General features: G+C 52.5%; 5 protein-coding genes across 5 annotated transcripts; 3 read left to right on the top strand and 2 right to left on the bottom strand.

The window, feature by feature from the left end:
• Window positions 1-2,504: 2,504 nt before the first annotated feature.
• Window positions 2,505-3,317, bottom strand: HD553DRAFT_83156 (uncharacterized protein). Its single transcript, XM_046184526.1, has 3 exons — window positions 3,064-3,317; window positions 2,768-2,972; window positions 2,505-2,686 (listed from the first exon to the last, which is right to left on the bottom strand). Exons 1-3 carry the CDS (start codon window positions 3,193-3,195, stop codon window positions 2,649-2,651), a joined length of 375 nt encoding a protein of 124 aa, XP_046034763.1. The 5' UTR covers window positions 3,196-3,317; the 3' UTR covers window positions 2,505-2,648.
• Window positions 3,318-5,839: 2,522 nt separating this feature from the next.
• HD553DRAFT_275055 (putative conjugation with cellular fusion-related protein) lies at window positions 5,840-8,351 on the top strand (the record flags this gene model as incomplete). The annotated part of the gene is made up of 8 exons (XM_046177887.1): window positions 5,840-6,405; window positions 6,475-6,745; window positions 6,810-7,293; window positions 7,531-7,670; window positions 7,755-7,862; window positions 7,932-7,978; window positions 8,046-8,132; window positions 8,213-8,351. The coding sequence occupies 8 exons, from the start codon at window positions 5,840-5,842 to the stop codon at window positions 8,349-8,351; spliced, it is 1,842 nt and encodes a 613-aa protein (XP_046034764.1).
• A 1,927-nt stretch (window positions 8,352-10,278) lies between these two features.
• Window positions 10,279-10,963, top strand: HD553DRAFT_344228 (uncharacterized protein; the record flags this gene model as incomplete). Its single annotated transcript, XM_046182963.1, has 4 exons — window positions 10,279-10,437; window positions 10,517-10,571; window positions 10,647-10,853; window positions 10,929-10,963. 4 exons carry the CDS (start codon window positions 10,279-10,281, stop codon window positions 10,961-10,963), a joined length of 456 nt encoding a protein of 151 aa, XP_046034765.1.
• Window positions 10,964-12,752: 1,789 nt separating this feature from the next.
• On the top strand, window positions 12,753-15,530 carry HD553DRAFT_274873 (putative glycerol kinase; the record flags this gene model as incomplete). Its single annotated transcript, XM_046177879.1, has 8 exons — window positions 12,753-13,318; window positions 13,397-13,915; window positions 14,000-14,132; window positions 14,200-14,639; window positions 14,705-14,821; window positions 14,887-15,053; window positions 15,127-15,208; window positions 15,275-15,530. 8 exons carry the CDS (start codon window positions 12,753-12,755, stop codon window positions 15,528-15,530), a joined length of 2,280 nt encoding a protein of 759 aa, XP_046034766.1.
• A 104-nt stretch (window positions 15,531-15,634) lies between these two features.
• Window positions 15,635-17,374, bottom strand: HD553DRAFT_344230 (Six-hairpin glycosidase-like protein; the record flags this gene model as incomplete). The annotated part of the gene is made up of 8 exons (XM_046182964.1): window positions 15,635-15,857; window positions 15,917-16,145; window positions 16,234-16,441; window positions 16,510-16,524; window positions 16,599-16,664; window positions 16,756-17,114; window positions 17,187-17,197; window positions 17,313-17,374. The coding sequence occupies 8 exons, from the start codon at window positions 17,372-17,374 to the stop codon at window positions 15,635-15,637; spliced, it is 1,173 nt and encodes a 390-aa protein (XP_046034767.1).
• Window positions 17,375-17,891: the final 517 nt, after the last annotated feature.

Genomic DNA, 17,891 nt, shown 5'->3' on the forward strand with positions numbered 1-17,891 from the left:
GCGAACCGACGTTCTGTCAGCTTTCAAGGCGTAATCTCGTCTAATCCGAACTGGTAACACTTACCAGCATCCTGTATATTGCCAGAGTAAGCTATGGCCGTCTCACCGTAAGGCCCGTCGACTGATTCCTGATGTGACCAGTGGTCCCATTGGTAAAGATCGCAGTTGTGCTTATCTGCAGTTCTCCATTGCCACCCCACCGAGTTGCATCCTGAGTTTCCGAGCGAAGCGCGAATCGAAATATAAGGAGATAAGGTACAGTACGGTGAAACAGCATACCAGAGAATCCCGAGTACACATACCCTTGTATTCGTTGCATTTTCTCACGCAACATGCTACATCCGTCATGTCGGCTGAATAGAAGGTCGCGATCTTGGCTTTCGTCTATGTCGAACGGAACAACGAAGTTGATCGGATTGTACAATCAATAAGGCGCATCGTGGAAAGGTAACATATCACTCACGCCGTCCGATTTGTTCAGCCAAGTTGCATCCATATCATAATATATGTAAAAGGTCTGCGTTATGTCTGTAGTCGTGGTCGTGTTCACGTCGTGACATTTGTGGATATCGGACCTGGGTGCGGCCTCCGTCGCTCGCACAGCGAGCGCTAGAAGGAAGGTGATCGTTTTGAGCCGGAGCATAATGCACACTTGTTTGTATAGTGGAAGCACTTGCGAGTTGAATTTCAAGTGCTGACAAGAACATGCCATACGTAGCGGAGCGCGTCGAAATGAGCTAGCGACCTTGCGAGTTTCGTTATATCCTAGCGAGTACGACCTGGCAGCTGATGTGATACACTGTGACCGTACGGTTCATTCCCTGGAAGGGGGGCAGGAGAAACGCTGAAAGGAGTCCCACTTATGTGGAAGGAAGAGACAAAAATATCTCAGGGGGAACAGGGGTCCATCCATCAGCGGTCGTCGAACGTTTGAGTATGGGATAGTCAGCGCCCTGGATCCTGATGCCGACTTCGATGTAGCGTAGCCACAATGAACAACTCTGCCGCTAGGTTGCAGCCCACCTAAGGTCGATCCCGTCACACGACGTTGGGGACTCAACGGTTTCACAGCGGAACTCGACAGCCACGCGTAGTTGAGCCGATTCGTTCAAAGTACGAAGCGCAAGGTAAAGGTTGGTTCAGTCCAATCATCTCATAGTAACATGAGCATCAGCCTTTGAGACTGTAATAGCTCGAATGAAGCAAGATACAAGTATCTCCCTCGAGGGCTGCATGGAACTCTAACACTAGGTCTGCCTAGTCAGGCAGAAGAAATTCACCGCTAGACAAGCGGAAGGTCAAGAATCGGGTCTCTTCTGCAACGATCCGTATCATGTATCGTGTATCGTGAAGAGCGATCGCAAACAGCAGCAGAAGGACGTCAGTATTGAACGAGGAAAGAGAGCTCTAGTATAGATACTCACCCCCCTTGTCATCGACTTTGCCCTTATAAGCGAACTTTCTTCCGTCCGGGGTGGCAGCGGTCTCGAATTTCGTCCATCCTTCTGAGAAAAGCAAACATTGGTTGTCCCCAGATGACCGTTCTTTCCATTCTGATGCCAAACAGTCTGGGGGATTCACAACTGGACGGTCAATATTTTGGCATGGCGCTTCCGTACTTGTTCACTGACTTGGAACCGTACGGCACAATTTGACGCAATTGGTGATATCCTTATAGGATGAGGAAGTTGACTTGTGGTCTTGGATCTAGTTGCCAGCACAAGAAAGTGATGACTGTTCGTCAGCTTGTCTACACGCTTTTGTTTGAGCGCCATGTTACGAGCGATCACCATTGTGCTCAAGTCCCATGACGGCACCTTCTGAGACCATACGGTCCACATCTCTTCCAATATGATATCGGCTGGAGCTGCCCGCACCAGACTAGACAGCGCGACTCCGAGCCATATGACGGCGAGGAACTTGACCATCCGGATGTATCGTCACGCGCTTCAAGGTCGGATTTCACAGTAATAAGAGGTGACAGGCTCAGCCTGTCTATACTTGGATCGAGTACGCGGTCACAAAGAATACTTCGGCTATATCACAGGCTCTTCGACTGGTCGAATGCTTTATATGTCGCTCAGGATATGCTACAGTCCCCCTTACGCCTAAAGGCGGATTCAGGCGCTCCTTTCAGTCTCACCCCTGCGGACCCTAGCCTCTCCTATCCAACCCCTGTGGATCTTGTAGCAGACAAGGCTTACACAACCGTTGTGATCTTTTCGGCACGCTGCAGAATGCGTAGCAGTCGGGCTCGGACATACGATTAATCTTTGCACAGAACGGGAATCGCGCTACAGTCTGTCATGCATGAATTTCATAAATCGAGTTACGTCGTGATTCGTACTGTATATCGAACCCGATTCCCTACAATTCTATCCCCCTTGCCGAAGATGATATTCTCAGATTTCAGTCGGACCAAGGTGAAAACATTGAACGACAGGTTGCGAGTGGTCTCAGCTGTGATCTAATGGTCGCTGTCTGAACCCCGGAGCGTAACGCGACTGTAGCGATGGTAATTTTCATGGGGTAGCAGTCATGATAACAACAAGTACAAGCCTTTCTGAGTCGAGGACCCCAGTCGCAAATGAACGTCACAAACCCCCTCAGCTGGACTTTGTGGCGAGATGCAATGCCGCTGATGTCGATCAACCACTCTTGGGGTACCTGACGGTCATATCCTCCGCTACGGATGAAGACCAAACAGAAAGCAATGTGATCAACATCAGTGGAGCAAGATCTGCTAGTCAGACGTCTTTGCACTTACTTCGTCCTTCGATAAGTCCTTTTTGAGCGATTTTGGTTTTGAACGGGACAGGTAAGGTGGTCTCCCATGTCGCGTTGAACCATTTGCACGAGTTGTGTCCACTGTCAAATGGTCTCCAAGTGAATGCCTCACAGGCTGTCATCTGACGGCATTTATGCAAACAACCATCGATGTCTACATAGCTGGAAGAGTTGCTCTCCGCAATCTATTGTCCAGCGTTCGAAAGAGAGGTCCGATATTAGCTTGACTTTCATGAAGGTATAAGTTGTGGTTGATCATTCATATGTGGTACTTACGAGAACTGCAGCTTCATTCCATTCTGGCGCAACATCGTGCCAAATACTCCACTGCACTTCTTCCATGGGCACAGCATGTACCAGACCGACGCAGCTGACCAGGATTGCAGCAACGTTTAGGAGTTTAACCATTGAGACGGGCCTTGAATTGATGAGATCTGGTAAAAAATTTGAAGCGGCTCTGCCTGTTCTCCACGAATATCGGGATTGTAAAGTGATTTTGATTCGACTTCGAACAAGATGTCTTTGACCATCAAGCAATAATTATCACTGTATAGGACAACTGCGTAGTCAGAACTCGTTTATATAGTATGCGCTGGCTCACGACGAATTTTCGTAAACAAGGGGACGGCGACGATTCCTTTGTTTCTAGAAGTTACAAGCCCTGGGACGCTTGCTTTGAGATTGACTCCTTGATCTCCTGGAAGCGATGGGGTACTCCTGACAACTTTTTTTGAATGGCTCTCGTCACCCCTTGCCTGCCCCTCGACTCCTCCTTAGCATATCCGTGTCCGAGTTCTAAACATGAAACGAGGACAGTTCGTTTCAGCATGATCGCAGTTTTCCCCTCGAAACGCGATTCCCGCCCGCGTGAGCTGACGTCATCGTTTCGCTCGCTCGGCTAGTTTTCTTCTGGATATGCTCGTGGTCACCTGCCAATCTCCGTCGCCATTGCCGCACCAACGACGATGAGACCTTCGCAGCTCGCAGTCAGCTGTCATTCCGTTCATCACCCTCCATGCCCTCCACATTGAAGTCACGAGCGTTCGCATGCCCCGGAGATGTAGGTGGCGTTACCCCTTCAGCACTCGGGCCGTGGATTCCGACGCTCGGCTCGATAACGTTCTGGGGGGTTAATCACTTTCGCTCCCTCCTCTTTCCGGGTATGGCAATCAACGAAAGTTATCAGCTGTTCAGCTGGAATCAACCTCGATTTTGCCTCTCCGCTCAAAGGATGTCGACGACTAGTGTACGCCTTATCGACTTTTCGATAGATACGACAACGACCCTATACAAATATCCTGGACGAGCCTCTTGAATCTTCTTGTAGCAATAGACGGCGTGCCATATACCCAACACCATATACCCAAATACCCTAGGCCTGACTTGCTCGTGAAGCATGCCGGAACCATCGAGACCGTCCTCTTTACAGAAGATGTCTACAGATACAACAACACAAAAAACTCCCTCCTCCGACCCTGTTGCCTCGACCTCTTTGCAAGCTTCTCCATCGGATACAGTCGTCGAATCCAATTCGGAGCTGGAGCATCCGAATCCGTTCTTCGAACCTGAACCTGCTTGGACGGGTCATCAGGATGAACAGCAGGACGATAGAGACAACGACGTGCACTCGGTCAAGTCTGATACTGCCGTATCTCCTGGTCGAGGACGGGAAGGGGAAGATGGAGCCGAAGAAGAACGGAGAGCGGTAGAGAGGAACGCTCGGAGGATCCCTCTGGAGAGAAAGGTACATTGGCCTTCAGAGCGTACGATGCAGAATCAATTCTTCACCACAGGAGGATCGAAGCGAGCAGGGGTCGAGGCCGGGTCGACGGGAGGTCCCGGTCCGAGTACGGTGGGCATGTCGAGGTCAGGCTTGAATCCAAACTCCAGCGCGGACCAGAGGATGGAGGCAGAAGCACAGCAGCGGAAAGAGGATTCCACCAGGGCTCGAAGACATGCGAGACGCTTGATCGCACATACACAGGAGCCAGGATCGGCATGGGTCGTCAACCATGACGAGGATGATGATGGCTCAGAGACGGCTCTGTCTTCCGCCGGAGAGGAAGAACACCGGCGTGATGGACAGGAGCGTCGCTCGTCAAGTCCCTTCTACGCCAAAGAGGCTTATCGCCGTCAGCAGTGGGGGCCTAGTGGTGGCAAGTCCTACGAATCGAGGAAAGCTTGGAATGAGCGGGAAGGAGACGTTGGGGATTTGTCTATGGATCCGAAGACCAGGGAGAGACAGGAGCAAGGCCAGTTGAGGCGCAGACCGGGGCAAGGTCAGGGGAGGGATGACGGATCGAGAGCGAATAGGGGTGGCGATAGGGGTAGGATAAAAGTCTGGAACGAAACTTCGGACGAAGAGGAAGATCGTGCAGATGACAGCGAAACGGATTCGTCCGACGAAGAAGACGGAGTGGACAGGATCTCCAGCGGCGGGCTCAATGGGATCTTTACGAGCTTGTTTGGCAGGGACCAGAAACTCCGACGGGGTAAGGATGATGCCCAGGATCGGGCCGAGAAAGGGGAGAAGACGACGAACAAACGGCAGGGACAAGGTCGAGGCAAGCGGGACAGAGCCAAGGCTTTCGGCAGGAAAAGTCGGGATCGGATCAAGAAACGAAGGAGATGGTCTCACCATGCGCTGTTCCGAAGGGATTCGGTATCGAGCTTGAGGAGTGGAAGGTCGAGCGTAGGGAGCTGGATGGGCAGCTTCGACCGAAGGCGAGGGAGCGAGACGTCATCCAAGGATGAGAAGGGTCGAGGAGCAGGTGTGCTCGAGTCGGAACAGGACGCTAGAGATGATGCCGAAGACATGCATCTAGCCACCTCGGAAGATCCCAACGATCCCCGCGTTCAGAAGACGGGGAGGTCAAAGGATACCGATCGACAGAACGCTGGAGAGGCGGAAGCGCCCCGAGAGACTCTAGAGGCTGAAGAGCTCTACGAGCCTCATATGTTGACCCCAGCGAGGACGGGACATTCGGCTAGGTCGTCGTTGCGGTCCCACGGAGTCGACCTCGAAACGGATCAACAGCGTGCTCGACGTGAGATGAAGGAGGATTTGAACTCGCCATATATCCCGTCGGGACGGAGAAATAAGCCCGATGCGGTGGCTCCAAATGCCAGGCTCGAGGCAGCTCAAGGGTGGAAGACAATGATTGACAGCGCCAAGGCGTTTTGTCGGGGAGAAGACGACGACGTGGATCACACGGGACAGTACAGGTCGTTTGCGGCCTTGATCATTGGGACTCAAGGACTGACCGGTGTCGCGAGTCCTGAACTCGCTAGGGTTGCGCCTGCGTCGGGCAAGGAAGCCGAGACGAACAAGGGGATGCGGAAATTGTCCGAGTACAGCAATCCTCGGGATCACTATACCAACACTGTCAAGGAGATCAGCGACGACTTGATACACGACGCGCAAGAGGATGGAGCAAAGATGACCAAGAAGCTACGTGCAAAGATCACCCAAAAGGCTATCCAGCAGGCGGATGCTCAAGTGGGCGACAAGCCGATGCGAGGAAAGCGGCGGCAGAAGGAGATTCGTATCTCGAGGCACCCGGCTGAGCTGGTACAGAGGCAGGACTTTATCGTCAATCTGGCCAAGGCCCTGATCAAGTGAGTTCGTCAGCAACAGGTCTGAACCGTCAGCATGCACTGACTCAGAGAGTGCCTCGTCCTTCGCAGTTTCGGAGCACCCACGCACAGCGTCGAAAGCTGGCTGGAAGCGACGTCTGACGTGCTCGGTGTACAATCCTCGTTCCTCTACCTGCCGGCCATCCTCATCCTCGCTTTCCGGGACGATGATGCAAGATCATCCGATGTTCTGCTGCTTCGACCAGCCGGCGCACTCGATCTTTACCGGCTAAGTCTGGTTCACAAGGTATACCGGCTCGTCGTGCACGACGTAATCTCGGTCAACAGCGGGGCGCGGGCATTGAGGAGAATCATCAAGGAGGTGAGCTCGGCGTTCGCGCAGTTGTGGTTTCACCGGCTGACCATTGCTTGTTGCCTCGTTGTAGAGCCGATCTTATCACTGGACTGTTCTAATGACGGCCGGTTTCTTCATTTCAACGTGTGGATCGATGGTGGCATTCAACGGCAGTTTTGTGGACGGACTCGCATCGGGCGCTGTTGGTCTCATCCTAAACGGAGTCCTGATCGGTTTACTCAGCCGACACAAGGTTATGAGCAACATCTTCGAACTCACCGCCGCTGGCTTGATTGCCTTTGTCGCTCGAGGATTGGGTGCCACCGGGTATTTCTGTTACGCCAGCATCGTCTCATCGGCCATCATCATCATCTTGCCCGGTTGGGCGATTTGCCTGGGTGCACTCGAGCTGGGTTCGCGGAACGTCGCAGCAGGAGCTATCCGGATCGTTTTCGCCATCGTCTTCACCTTGTTCCTGTCATTTGCCATCTCGATCGGGACTGAAATTATGGACTCGATCGGGGTCATGCAACCGATGACGAGTCCTTCGGCAAGCGATGGAACCTTGCTCAGCAGTCAGACCGTCCAGGGGAGCTTTTCTAGCAATAACACGGCCTTCGACAATCAGTTTCAGAACGGTCAGTCGTCACTCGTTTGAGGGTTTGGAAAGCAAAAACTGATGAGCGTCAACCCCCCTTCTGATATAACAGGCACGTTCACCTTTACCAACGGCACTTCATCGAGCTCGACGGGTCAGGTCTCGTGTCCGCGAAACCCGATGTACACGCAATGGTGGTACAATCCGCCACCAGACTGGAGCCTCTTTCTTACCGTACCTACGTTCGCGGTGGCGCTAGCCATGTGGTTCAAGCAAGATTGGAAGAGTCGGGACATGCTTGTTAGCACAGGCGTAGCGAGTGCCGGGTTCTTGGTGAATTATTGGGTCAAGCCGGTATGTATAGCCGTCCTCACGGATAACGCGGGCGTTACGCATGTTCAGCTAATTCTCGTCCTCCGCGCTTGGGTCCCCCTTCAGCAATTGCCGGAACGAAGCGATATTTCCTCGGCTGTGCAAGCATTCACCGTTGGAATACTGGGGAATATGTATAGCCGGATTGCTCGTGGTAGCGCTTTTCCTTCGATGGTGAGTCCGCTTATAACATCTTTGATTTTCAGATATCGACAACCGCTTACTCGAGCTTCAACTTGTCAGGTGGTCGGCATCCTCCTAGCCGTTCCCAACGCAGTCGCAGCAGCAGGGTAAGCGAAATTGCCTCCACTCCCAAAGACAGGGACTTTGCCTGATATCACTTACGTATGATCGCAGGGGTCTGGCACAGTCAAGTGACCAAGGGCAAGACAACGGGACGAGCCAGGCTGAGCTAAGCAATACTGTCATCATCGCCATCCGAATGTGAGCATCCGCAGCCTTTCATATCCTTGATACTATTGTATCTCGCCTCGAGACTGCGTCATGGCCTTTTACGCGCAGAGGGCTGACGTTGTCTTCTCCTCGTTGATGGACGCTTATACAATCAGGGTGCAAACAGCCATCGGACTTGCCATAGGCCTGTTCGCTGCGGCGGTGGTAATCTATCCATTCGGGAAGAGAGGGTACATTTTCGCCTTCTAAGCGTCAAGATGATCGTTTCACGAGCGGAAGACTGTCCTGTCATCATGAATATACGCCTACATGAACAGCGACACCTACAACGAACAAAATCTTCAAGCGAGGGAAGGATAATGAGGTTTGACCTCTGGGATTAGCGAGACGGGCTTTAGGCTCAATGACACCAAAGGAAGGAAAAGTGTTCTGCAACCACGAACAGGACAACATGCTCACCTTCCCAATAACTATGACACAACGACGGGAGAAAAGATTGATTCTAGATGTACCGATAGTCTCATGCCAAAGCGGTATGATACGGACCTTTTGACTTGCAAGGACATCTGATTGTAAAGAGGATGAATAAGAAGCAGATGCGTAAAAGCCGATAATATCATCGATAACAGAGTGAGAAGGTCAGACTGGCCCAGTGATAGGTGAAGAGGTGCCGAAACCACAATTCCTTCCGCTATGTTTTCATGGCTGGTCCGCACTTTCCAGATCAGGCCCAGATGTCGACATGTGATCGCCCTTTGGGGTGATGAGCGTTTCCGCGTGAATGATGAAGGCGGCGCCATTCAAGAAAGGGCTGACACACACCAAGGAAGAGTCCAATCAATTCAAGCCATGGATTGAAAGCTATATTGGGCCGCACATTGCCCCTCAGATCTTGAGCATAGTAAGATCGTCTCAGAGAGCTATAGACCGATCCCCCTGACAAACTCGGGGGTGTTTTCTGGATTGACAGGATGGAACAGTCCATTGCCTCTCGGAACGTACCTGTTGTGGGCCAGATAAGGTGCCAAACCCAACGATTTGACCACCACACCGGGTCAACCCATAGCCCTTACGGCAGCGAGAATGCTCTCAACAGGGTCGACCCTGATCCGACCATACTATTCTCGTTATAAGCGAAGTCATCCAGCCACTGTCCAGTATTGTCTACCTCGACTGCTTCACGTCCCCCTCAGATCGTCTCCCATGATAATCTCCAGTATCTGAAGGGTCTTGCGACATCCGGGCCAGCTACCCCTATCACACCGATCTAATACTACCACATACGTCCATCGGCCTCGCTCTTGCGCAGTGTTGTAACAGTAAACAGATACAATCAAGATGTCGATTCAGATATAGGGACAGACAAAGGTTTCATATACACAGTTTAGGTGGTAGTAGTCCAGGGTCCCAGTGCTACTGAGACTTCTCCTATCCATCACCATCGCTCCAAACAGTGCATACCACTGATCTCTCTGCCTATTCAGCCATATCTCTCTCTTCCTGTCTATCTCCTTAGGACTGTGTTACAGATGGATCAGTTCGTGATGGTTTCGACATTGCCCCTTGTGAGGTTGTTGCTCAACTGGTGGTTCGCCGAGAGACGATCCGCACGCCCTTCCAGCTTTCTCGGTACAAACCTCTTCTTCTCCGTTACGATTTGCCCGATTTACAGTACCAAGGAGGTTCTTGCTGTATCAAAAGCTCTCCCTTCGGACAGACGAGACGACGAGTAGAGGCGCGCGCTCTCAACCCTGAGGATGGAACGCTCCACTCGATGCAAAGGAAGGTCGATTGCGCCTTTTTCTATGAACATCCTCACTCGCCCAACAGATTTACAGGGGTTCGCTGTAAGACGGAGTATTTGCGTACAAATCACATCCGTTCGGAGGGCTACTTTAGGTCTCGACCCCTGCCTTGCGTTACTGACGTGCGGGGGTAAGATGAAGTTTCAGTTCGAAAGGGGGCAAGGAGGATCGTTTGGGTAGGGATAGGATGCACAAAGGGATCATCCGTAGTCACGTCAGATCCCTTTTCAGTCTGGAGTCTGGCCAGTACCTGATGACTATATAACTGCGCACATCAGCGATATTTGAGTTCAAGTCTGTCTGTCGTCAAGTTCGGGTCCACAGCAAGTCAGCTCGGAACGCGGTGTACAGGTCTGCATCATACATCCGAGATGTCCAAGAAGATTCAAGCGGCGCTCGTGGTCCTGTCTGCGTTTGCGAGTCTATCGCGAGCCGACGGGTTTCCGAGGTGTATAGAAGGTGCCCAGGAGGGTGGGAAGCACATAGCGGCTGCTTTCTACAGCCGGGATGCGAGGTGGCAATCTGGATCGGTACGTACCCCCCTCGGCAATCCCGTTCCGAAAGCTCGCGTAAGGTCTGAGACTATGTTTTTGTTTCCCCTCTTTGTAGTGGATGTCGAACCTTCTGGCTACCAGTATCACCGAGTGCATCGACATGTGTCAATGTGAGCGAGAGTGTGATCGCAACACGAGACGGATCGCAAGAGAGTCGTTCGCTGATGATATGCCCACATCCTCAGACCAGAACGACCATAGGGACCAATACGGAGGAAAGCCATGCAAGTCCTTCGGATATCAAGCAGGGTTGAACAACTGCGATTTCTACAGCGACAATTTCGCCACGGTCCACAAGCAGGATACTCCCGCCTCTTATGGAAAGGTTTGGGTTGGTGGCATGATCGAAGGGCTGGACTGCGCTGGTTATGCTGCTGGTGGCTTTGTATTGCGTGAGTACAATTTCTTCGGCATACAGTAGTACGGGAATGGTACAGCTGGTTACCCCTTGCGCTTGGAACCGATAGCCGATCCTATTCAGTGCTGTGACTATTGGAAGTAGGTTGAGCGATGGAGATCTGGATGTCACTCGGTGAGCAGAGAGAGTGGTGCAAAAGGGGGAAAGTTCGCTTAGAGCGCTGAAAGGATCTCGATCGGGGAATCTGGACTGATAGCGAGAGGACGGATTCTGATGTCCTCAACTAGGAGTGATCCAGCTCATTCGATCTTTATCCTCGAGGGATGTAACACTTTGACGCTCGATGATGTTGTGGTGTAAGATCGCACGTCTATCTCGATGTACTATTGTATGATCATCTCCTTTTGCACCATGCAAGCTCCTATTATATCAGCGTAGGTCCCCAGGAGCATTCTCGCAACACAAACAGACACCTTTGTATCGTATGTCGAGCGAGTATAGAGGCGAGAGTTTACGGGATGACTCGCTCGCACAAAACATACAGAGACCGGTGCGCAAAAGAAGTTCTTCATCACTCGCGATCACTCGACAGGCGTCTGATGAAACTGCGCGCTAAGACGACGTCCCGCGGCCGGATCACGCCCCGGGCCGGGGAGCAAGTTGCCGCCCTTTGTCGGATCTTTGACAAGTTATTAGCTACGAGTAGCTACGAGCAGCTGTAACTCGTTGATGGATGATGGATCACAACATACACAGACTAGTAGACTAGTAGGGCTAGAGCAATCTGTCCTTGATCATAGGTTACCCGTGTTCCGAGAGCCAGGCTTTGCGAGAGTTGCATTCGAGGTGAGCAAGAACTGGTCGTCGGTCACTTCCTTAGTGCGATTTCTCTCGTAATTGACGCGAGAGCTGCATCCCCAGATTCGAGGTGTTTGTGCGGTTCAAACCACCACCACCACATCTTGCGTCGGATATCGTACGGGGAAGGAGCCCGCACGACCACCCCAGCACTAGCACAACTCCCACCACAGCACTCTCACTTTGGATCACTCTCGACCGATCTCTTGCTTGCTTTTTCCAACTGTCCCGAACCAACGCGAAAAAAAAGAAACCGCGCTCCAACCTCGCCCATCTCTCTCGGTTAACCGGGCGTGTCTACCCCAGCTTTTCACACACAATCCCTCCACCCCCCGTCGTTCTCCACAAATCAGAGGAGGAAGACGTCATCAAGTCACGTTGTCCAGTGATCCAGTGACAGTATCTCCCAGGCGGTAAGTTTAGCAGCATCCAGGTGGTTGGTCGGTCGGGGGTGGGACGGGGGGGTCGAGATGAAAAGATACCAGCGAGCTGATCTAGTGCCGACGTCTTGCCGTGCAATCTTGCTGCGTCGCTCTCAATAGCCCGAAAGCGACTACATCTTGCAATCCGCATCTAACGAGCTCAAAGTCTCGAAAGGATATTTTCATCAAGAACAGTATATTCGGTCTGGTCCCCATCGTCATTATCACGAGCACTATCACCAGGACTACAAACATCATATCCTAGTAGATTACCCCTATTCCACCAATTACCACTTCTACGAATAGCACAACTACGAGGAGTTCCTACTCACACGACAAGCAGGAACGCACAAGAAAGCTTAGGCAGTAGCACAAGAAGCTTTACAGATTCTGGTTGGAAGGGTGCGAGGAGTTTACGGATCGCACCTACTAGATTCAGACGCAGACGAGGTCTAGAATCCCGGAACTGGTACCGCAAGAACAGTAACAGCGACAACGAGGACCACAGCGTCGATACTACAACCATGTCCAACCTCCAACGAAACACCTCTATGAAGAGGCTTCAAAAGCAATTGAGCGAGAACGAGAACCACCCTCGACCTAGCATGGAAGGTCCGCCTTTACATGCCCCGACGCCGTTGAGGCAGAACAGCATGCAAGGACCAGGTTCTGGGTCTGGTAGTGGCACCGGGACTCCCCCTTCCGGAGGTGGGAACGTCAACAGCAATCCCTTTGGGTTCGGGACCTTTACCGCCATCGACGAAGACAGCCCACTGAACAGCCCGTTCTCCAGCGCTCCTGCCAGTCGGAGAGGTTCGTTTGCCCACCCTCACCAGTCGGGACCCAGACCCGCCATCGTCCGAAGGCGAGATTCTGCCAATTGGCAAGAAGGCGCCATTGACATTACCGGAGCTCCTTCTTTGCTCTCTCGAGCTGGATCGCCGACTCTGCCTTTGATGACAACCAAGACCCGTTCGGCGGCTTCTTCCCGTCGAGGTTCCTTCGTCGGGACCCCTCAGGGGGGATTCGGAGGTCTGGGGGGACAAGGGTTCGGGATGAGCGGGATGAACGACCTGATGAACCGGGAAAAGAAGAAGGGAGAGTTTGTCGGGAGCGTGGACTGTGGGACGACGAGTACGAGGTTTATCGTCTTTGACCAGTATGCGAAGATCATCTGTGAACATCAGATGGAGTTTCAGCAGTACTACCCTCATCCTGGGTGAGTTGCGAGCGTCCGTTTTACTTTCCTTCTACCTGGTCCCTCGCTGATACGCGTTGAAATTTGGTGTACTCACAGCTGGCACGAACACGAACCCTACGACCTGGTCGACTCGATGAACGAATGTATCGCCCAAGCCATCGAAAAGCTCGAATTCCTCGGGTTCTCCGCTAGCGATATCAAGTGTATCGGGATCACCAACCAACGTGAGACCGTCGTCTGTTGGGACAAGACCACGGGGAAACCCCTCTGCAAGACGGTCGTCTGGGACGATGCCAGGACCGTAGGAGTGGTCAGGGAGTTTCAGAAAAAGCTGGACGAAGAGGGGTTGCCGTTTGGCGACAACGAGGAGGACGAGAGGGATCCCAAGGAGGGCGGGGGTTATTTCAAAGCGAAGAAGGAGCAGACGGGAGAGGGTACGGCCGAAGATGGAGCTCAAGCTTTGGCGGAAAAGTTGAAGAACGGACTGGGGGTGGCCGAGCAGGCCAAGAAGGAAGGTGGTGGTGATGACGGCTTGCCTACGCCTACCGTCATCTCGGACGTGGCAATCAGCGGCGGCAAGAGGCGGAGAAAGGGGAAAGAGGCCCTGGTCGACATGTAAGTCTCTGATCGTTTATGCTTGGTTCGATGTCTTTGTGTCGCTAATTCGGTTATCCATGGGGATTTGCTTTCTGGTTGTAGCACCGGTCTGCCGTTGTCGACCTACTTCTCAGCCATCAAGCTCAAGTGGCTAACGGACCACCATCCTGAGGTCCGCAAAGCGTTCCAGGAGGATAGGCTTGCGTTCGGGACGGTCGACAGTTGGTTGCTCTACGTGGGTTCCGATCTTCCGATTCCATAATCCGTGCATGTTCCTGACTGTTTGTCTCGTGGCTGAGCAGAACCTGACTGGCGGGGTCGACGGCGGCATCCACGCCATCGACTGCACCAACGCCTCGCGAACCCTGTTGATGTCGCTCAAGACTTTGCAATGGTACCAACCGCTCATCGACTTCTTCGGCCTCAAGTCGTCCATCTTGCCCAAGATCGTCTCGTCGTCCGAAGTCTATGGCAAGATCGCCTCGGGACCGCTCGAGAATGTGCCCATCGCCGGGATGGTCGGAGATCAGCAAGCTGCGTTGGTTGGAAACAAGTGTCTCAGTAAGGGACAGGCCAAGAACACGTACGGAACCGGTAGTTTCGTGCTTTTCAACACTGGGCCCGATGTCGTCAGAAGCAAGAACGGGTTGATCAGTACCGTTGCGTACCGCTTGGGAGATCACGAGGCTCCCACGTATGCCCTCGAAGGGTCCATTGCTGTGGCCGGATCCGCTATCAAATGGTATGTTGAAAAGCGGAGCCGGCAGTGCTGCCATTTGTGCTGAATCGCGATTCTTCGATCGTTAGGCTTCGTGACCAGGTCGGTCTGATCGACGAGTCGGCCGAGATGGATGCTCTATGTTCGCACGTCAAGGACACTGGTGGAGTCTACTTTGTCACCGCGTTCAGTGGACTGCTGGCACCGTGAGCATCTTCTCTGGCTTGTCGCTGAGAGCTCTTCAGCTAATAAATAAGTTCAAATGAAATAGGTACTGGGACCCCAATGCCGGTGGAATGATCGTCGGACTCACGCAGTACAGTACCGCGTCACACATTGCCAGGGCTACCCTTGAGGCTGTCTGCTACCAATCTCGAGCCGTTCTCGATGTCATCGAACAGGAGTCGGGAGTTCGTCTGGACGAGTTGAAGGTTGATGGTGAGTCGATGGCGAAAGAAAGACGATGCCGCGCCTGAGTGACGTTTTGGCTGACGATGCTCATGCTCTGCAGGTGGTGTTACCAACTCGGACTTAGCAATGCAGATCCAGGCCGATATCGGCGGGTTCCGGGTCTGCAGGCCACACATGCGAGAGTAAGTCCGGATCCGCCTAGAACTTTGTCTAGTCGACAAGCCGATTGACCCTGTTGTACCTCGCAGATCGACCGCTCTCGGCTCGGCTCTCTTGGCCGGTCACGCTCTCAAGCTGTTCGGCTGGGACTTGAGCAAACCCGAAACGCTTTCGGAGGTCAACATGCAGGAAGCCATGTACTTTGACCCCGAATGGCCTGAAGCCAAGCGACGCAAAAACGTCAGGGGATGGGAGCGAGCCGTCGAGCGGGCTCGATCGTGGCATACTGCAGAAGAGGAGGACGAAGCCGAAGCCGAATTTGAGAAGGAGGACCATTACGAATAGATGTAGGGATATAGAAGGCATAAGTACAAAACAAACCTGTACGATAACATACAACCGCATGAGACGAAGATGCAATCCAGTAACTATACACGTCACAGATTGACTCATTCCGATTGAAGCGCCTTCCAGTCCCGGTGAGCGGCTTCCATGAGGACGACAAAGGCTTGTCCCTCAGCACTTTGCTCCCGCATCATCCTTTCGTCACAAATATCGCAGACTTGCGTGAGCGCGCCTGAAGCCGGATCGACCTTGGCAAGGACCGCGTCTCGAGCTCGCAACGCAAAGGGAATGTAGTCGTCCCGCTTGCCCCGAATCGTCGCCAAACGGCTGTATCGTGCAGACGCGTCAACAAAACGAGCAGAAATCAGAGAGATGCAAGTACTCACAATCCGACGTAAGCCAGCAAGGCCGTCCCGCACGATTCTTCCGGCATGTGTTCTTCATCGATGTACGTCCTGATCATGCCAGAAGGGGTTTGATGCTTGACCGTTTCGTCCATGATTTCTAGTGTCCAGTGTAAGAGGTCTTCGGTTTCGGATTCCATCTGGGCGGCATTCGGGCTCTGGAGAAAGATCTGTCTGGTCCGGATGAGACCTGCTGCCACCCACCCGTTCGCTAGAGGAATAAGAGCTTGTCGTCTCAGCAAACTTCCTTGGCCGAGTGTCGCCTTGTAAACCTGCGAGGGGTGCAGAAGTTTACTCACAAGTGCTCCACGCCCACGGGTCGACTTTCCGATCGCCTCCAACTTTCTCCCCACCGAGAACGATATGCCTCCAGAGCCCACTGGTAGGTTTCTTCAGGTACTGACGGTGCAACCTACATTGGTTGTAAGCTTGGTCCAGGTAGACTTTTGGTCCTGACGAGCCATATGCTGAATTATCCTTGGCAGGGAAACTGAGCGCGTAGGTGGCCTGGCAAGAATGACGTGATAAGCTCAGGCAGAGAATGTCACGCTTCGTAAGACGGTAACAAGACGTACCATGAATGGAGGGACCTGATAGCGGCGGAGAGATCGGAATAGGCCACCCGTATCTTTGTGATGTGATGCTTGCAGCTATTGGGACTTACCATGTAAATGAAGTCGGCCCACAGGCTGACATGGCCGATTCGATGGGAGATCGCTCCATCTTCAGTCTAGAGTGTTCATCGTGGCATGTATGTTGATGTTAAGTCTTCAAACGAATGAAAGAAGACGAGGAGAGGTTAATTCTAACCTGGGACTCACCTTTGGGGCATGTTCGAGCAAGAATCGCATCTCCTGGATCGCAGCGATCTGAAGGTCGTGCATCAATTTCCACTCTTCGGCACTATCCAGTCCATAATCGGCCTCGCTCAGCATAGAAAGATGATTCGCCACGGTCAAACAGTGCGTTCCCAAACTGGCGGGATCTCCCGCAGCGCCATCTTCAACCAAGATCAGGCCTTTGCCTTGAGGAAACTGCTCCTCTGTAGGTCGTTCCGAGAGGATCTGTTTTACTATAGATAGCAAGATCGGAGGGAGTGTGTTCGGCTTTGGAGCACCCTGAGGGGAGAAGGGGGTAAAGGCAGGGTGATTGTATTCGAGTTCGGCTTCGACGGCGGTTGCTGCAAGATTCGCAATATGCACGAGCTCTTAGCGAGAATAATCAGTCAGAGTTCACCACAAAGCCGACACACCTCTTTCCCAGCTGGTTGTTTAACGATTGATGGTTGGAAATGCGATATTTAATGGTAAGACGAAGGTAAGCTTCGCCATGTGTCGTCGGTGGACAGACAAAGGTATCCAGAAGAGCGCATACTCACCTGCCCTTTGACCATGCGTGCATCTTTTCGATAACCTTGTCAATCATCGCAATCTGGTCCATCTTGGAGAAAGAGTCGGAAATCAAAGCGAGGAGTCGCGGGTAGGTCCTGCTTGTCGAGATGTACGTCTTGTGGAAAGGCTGTCCGTCAGTGATTGCCGTTGAGAGCTAGGACTGGTTGTAGCAAAGGTGAATCGAAGGAGGAGAGAGGAAACGGCTGGGATGCGTATGGGAAGGCGTATGATTTATATGCTCCTCTTTATATACCTCACAACACAATACCAAGTCCCTTTGCTTATAGCTTACACTCCCTTGTGATAGAGAGAAGCAGATAGCTCGCCCTCGTCCTGTGATGACGAAAGTAAGATGCATATCAAGGTTATGGAAGTAAAACGATCGATATCGGAAGCATATCCGGGCCGGTGTACCTCGGATCCGAGATGAGTGCGCTTATACCGGCGGGCTTGTGCGCTTCTGATTGGCTCAACCGGAATCGTCCCCCCCGGCATTCGACCTTTGTGCTCGAAGTTGACTCGATATTTCGTAAACCGTTTCACTTGCAACTTCGACGACCTTCAAG

This window comes from Filobasidium floriforme, assembly GCF_021052385.1.
Source record: "Filobasidium floriforme strain CBS 6241 chromosome Unknown HD553scaffold_18, whole genome shotgun sequence".
Lineage (NCBI taxonomy): Eukaryota > Fungi > Basidiomycota > Tremellomycetes > Filobasidiales > Filobasidiaceae > Filobasidium > Filobasidium floriforme.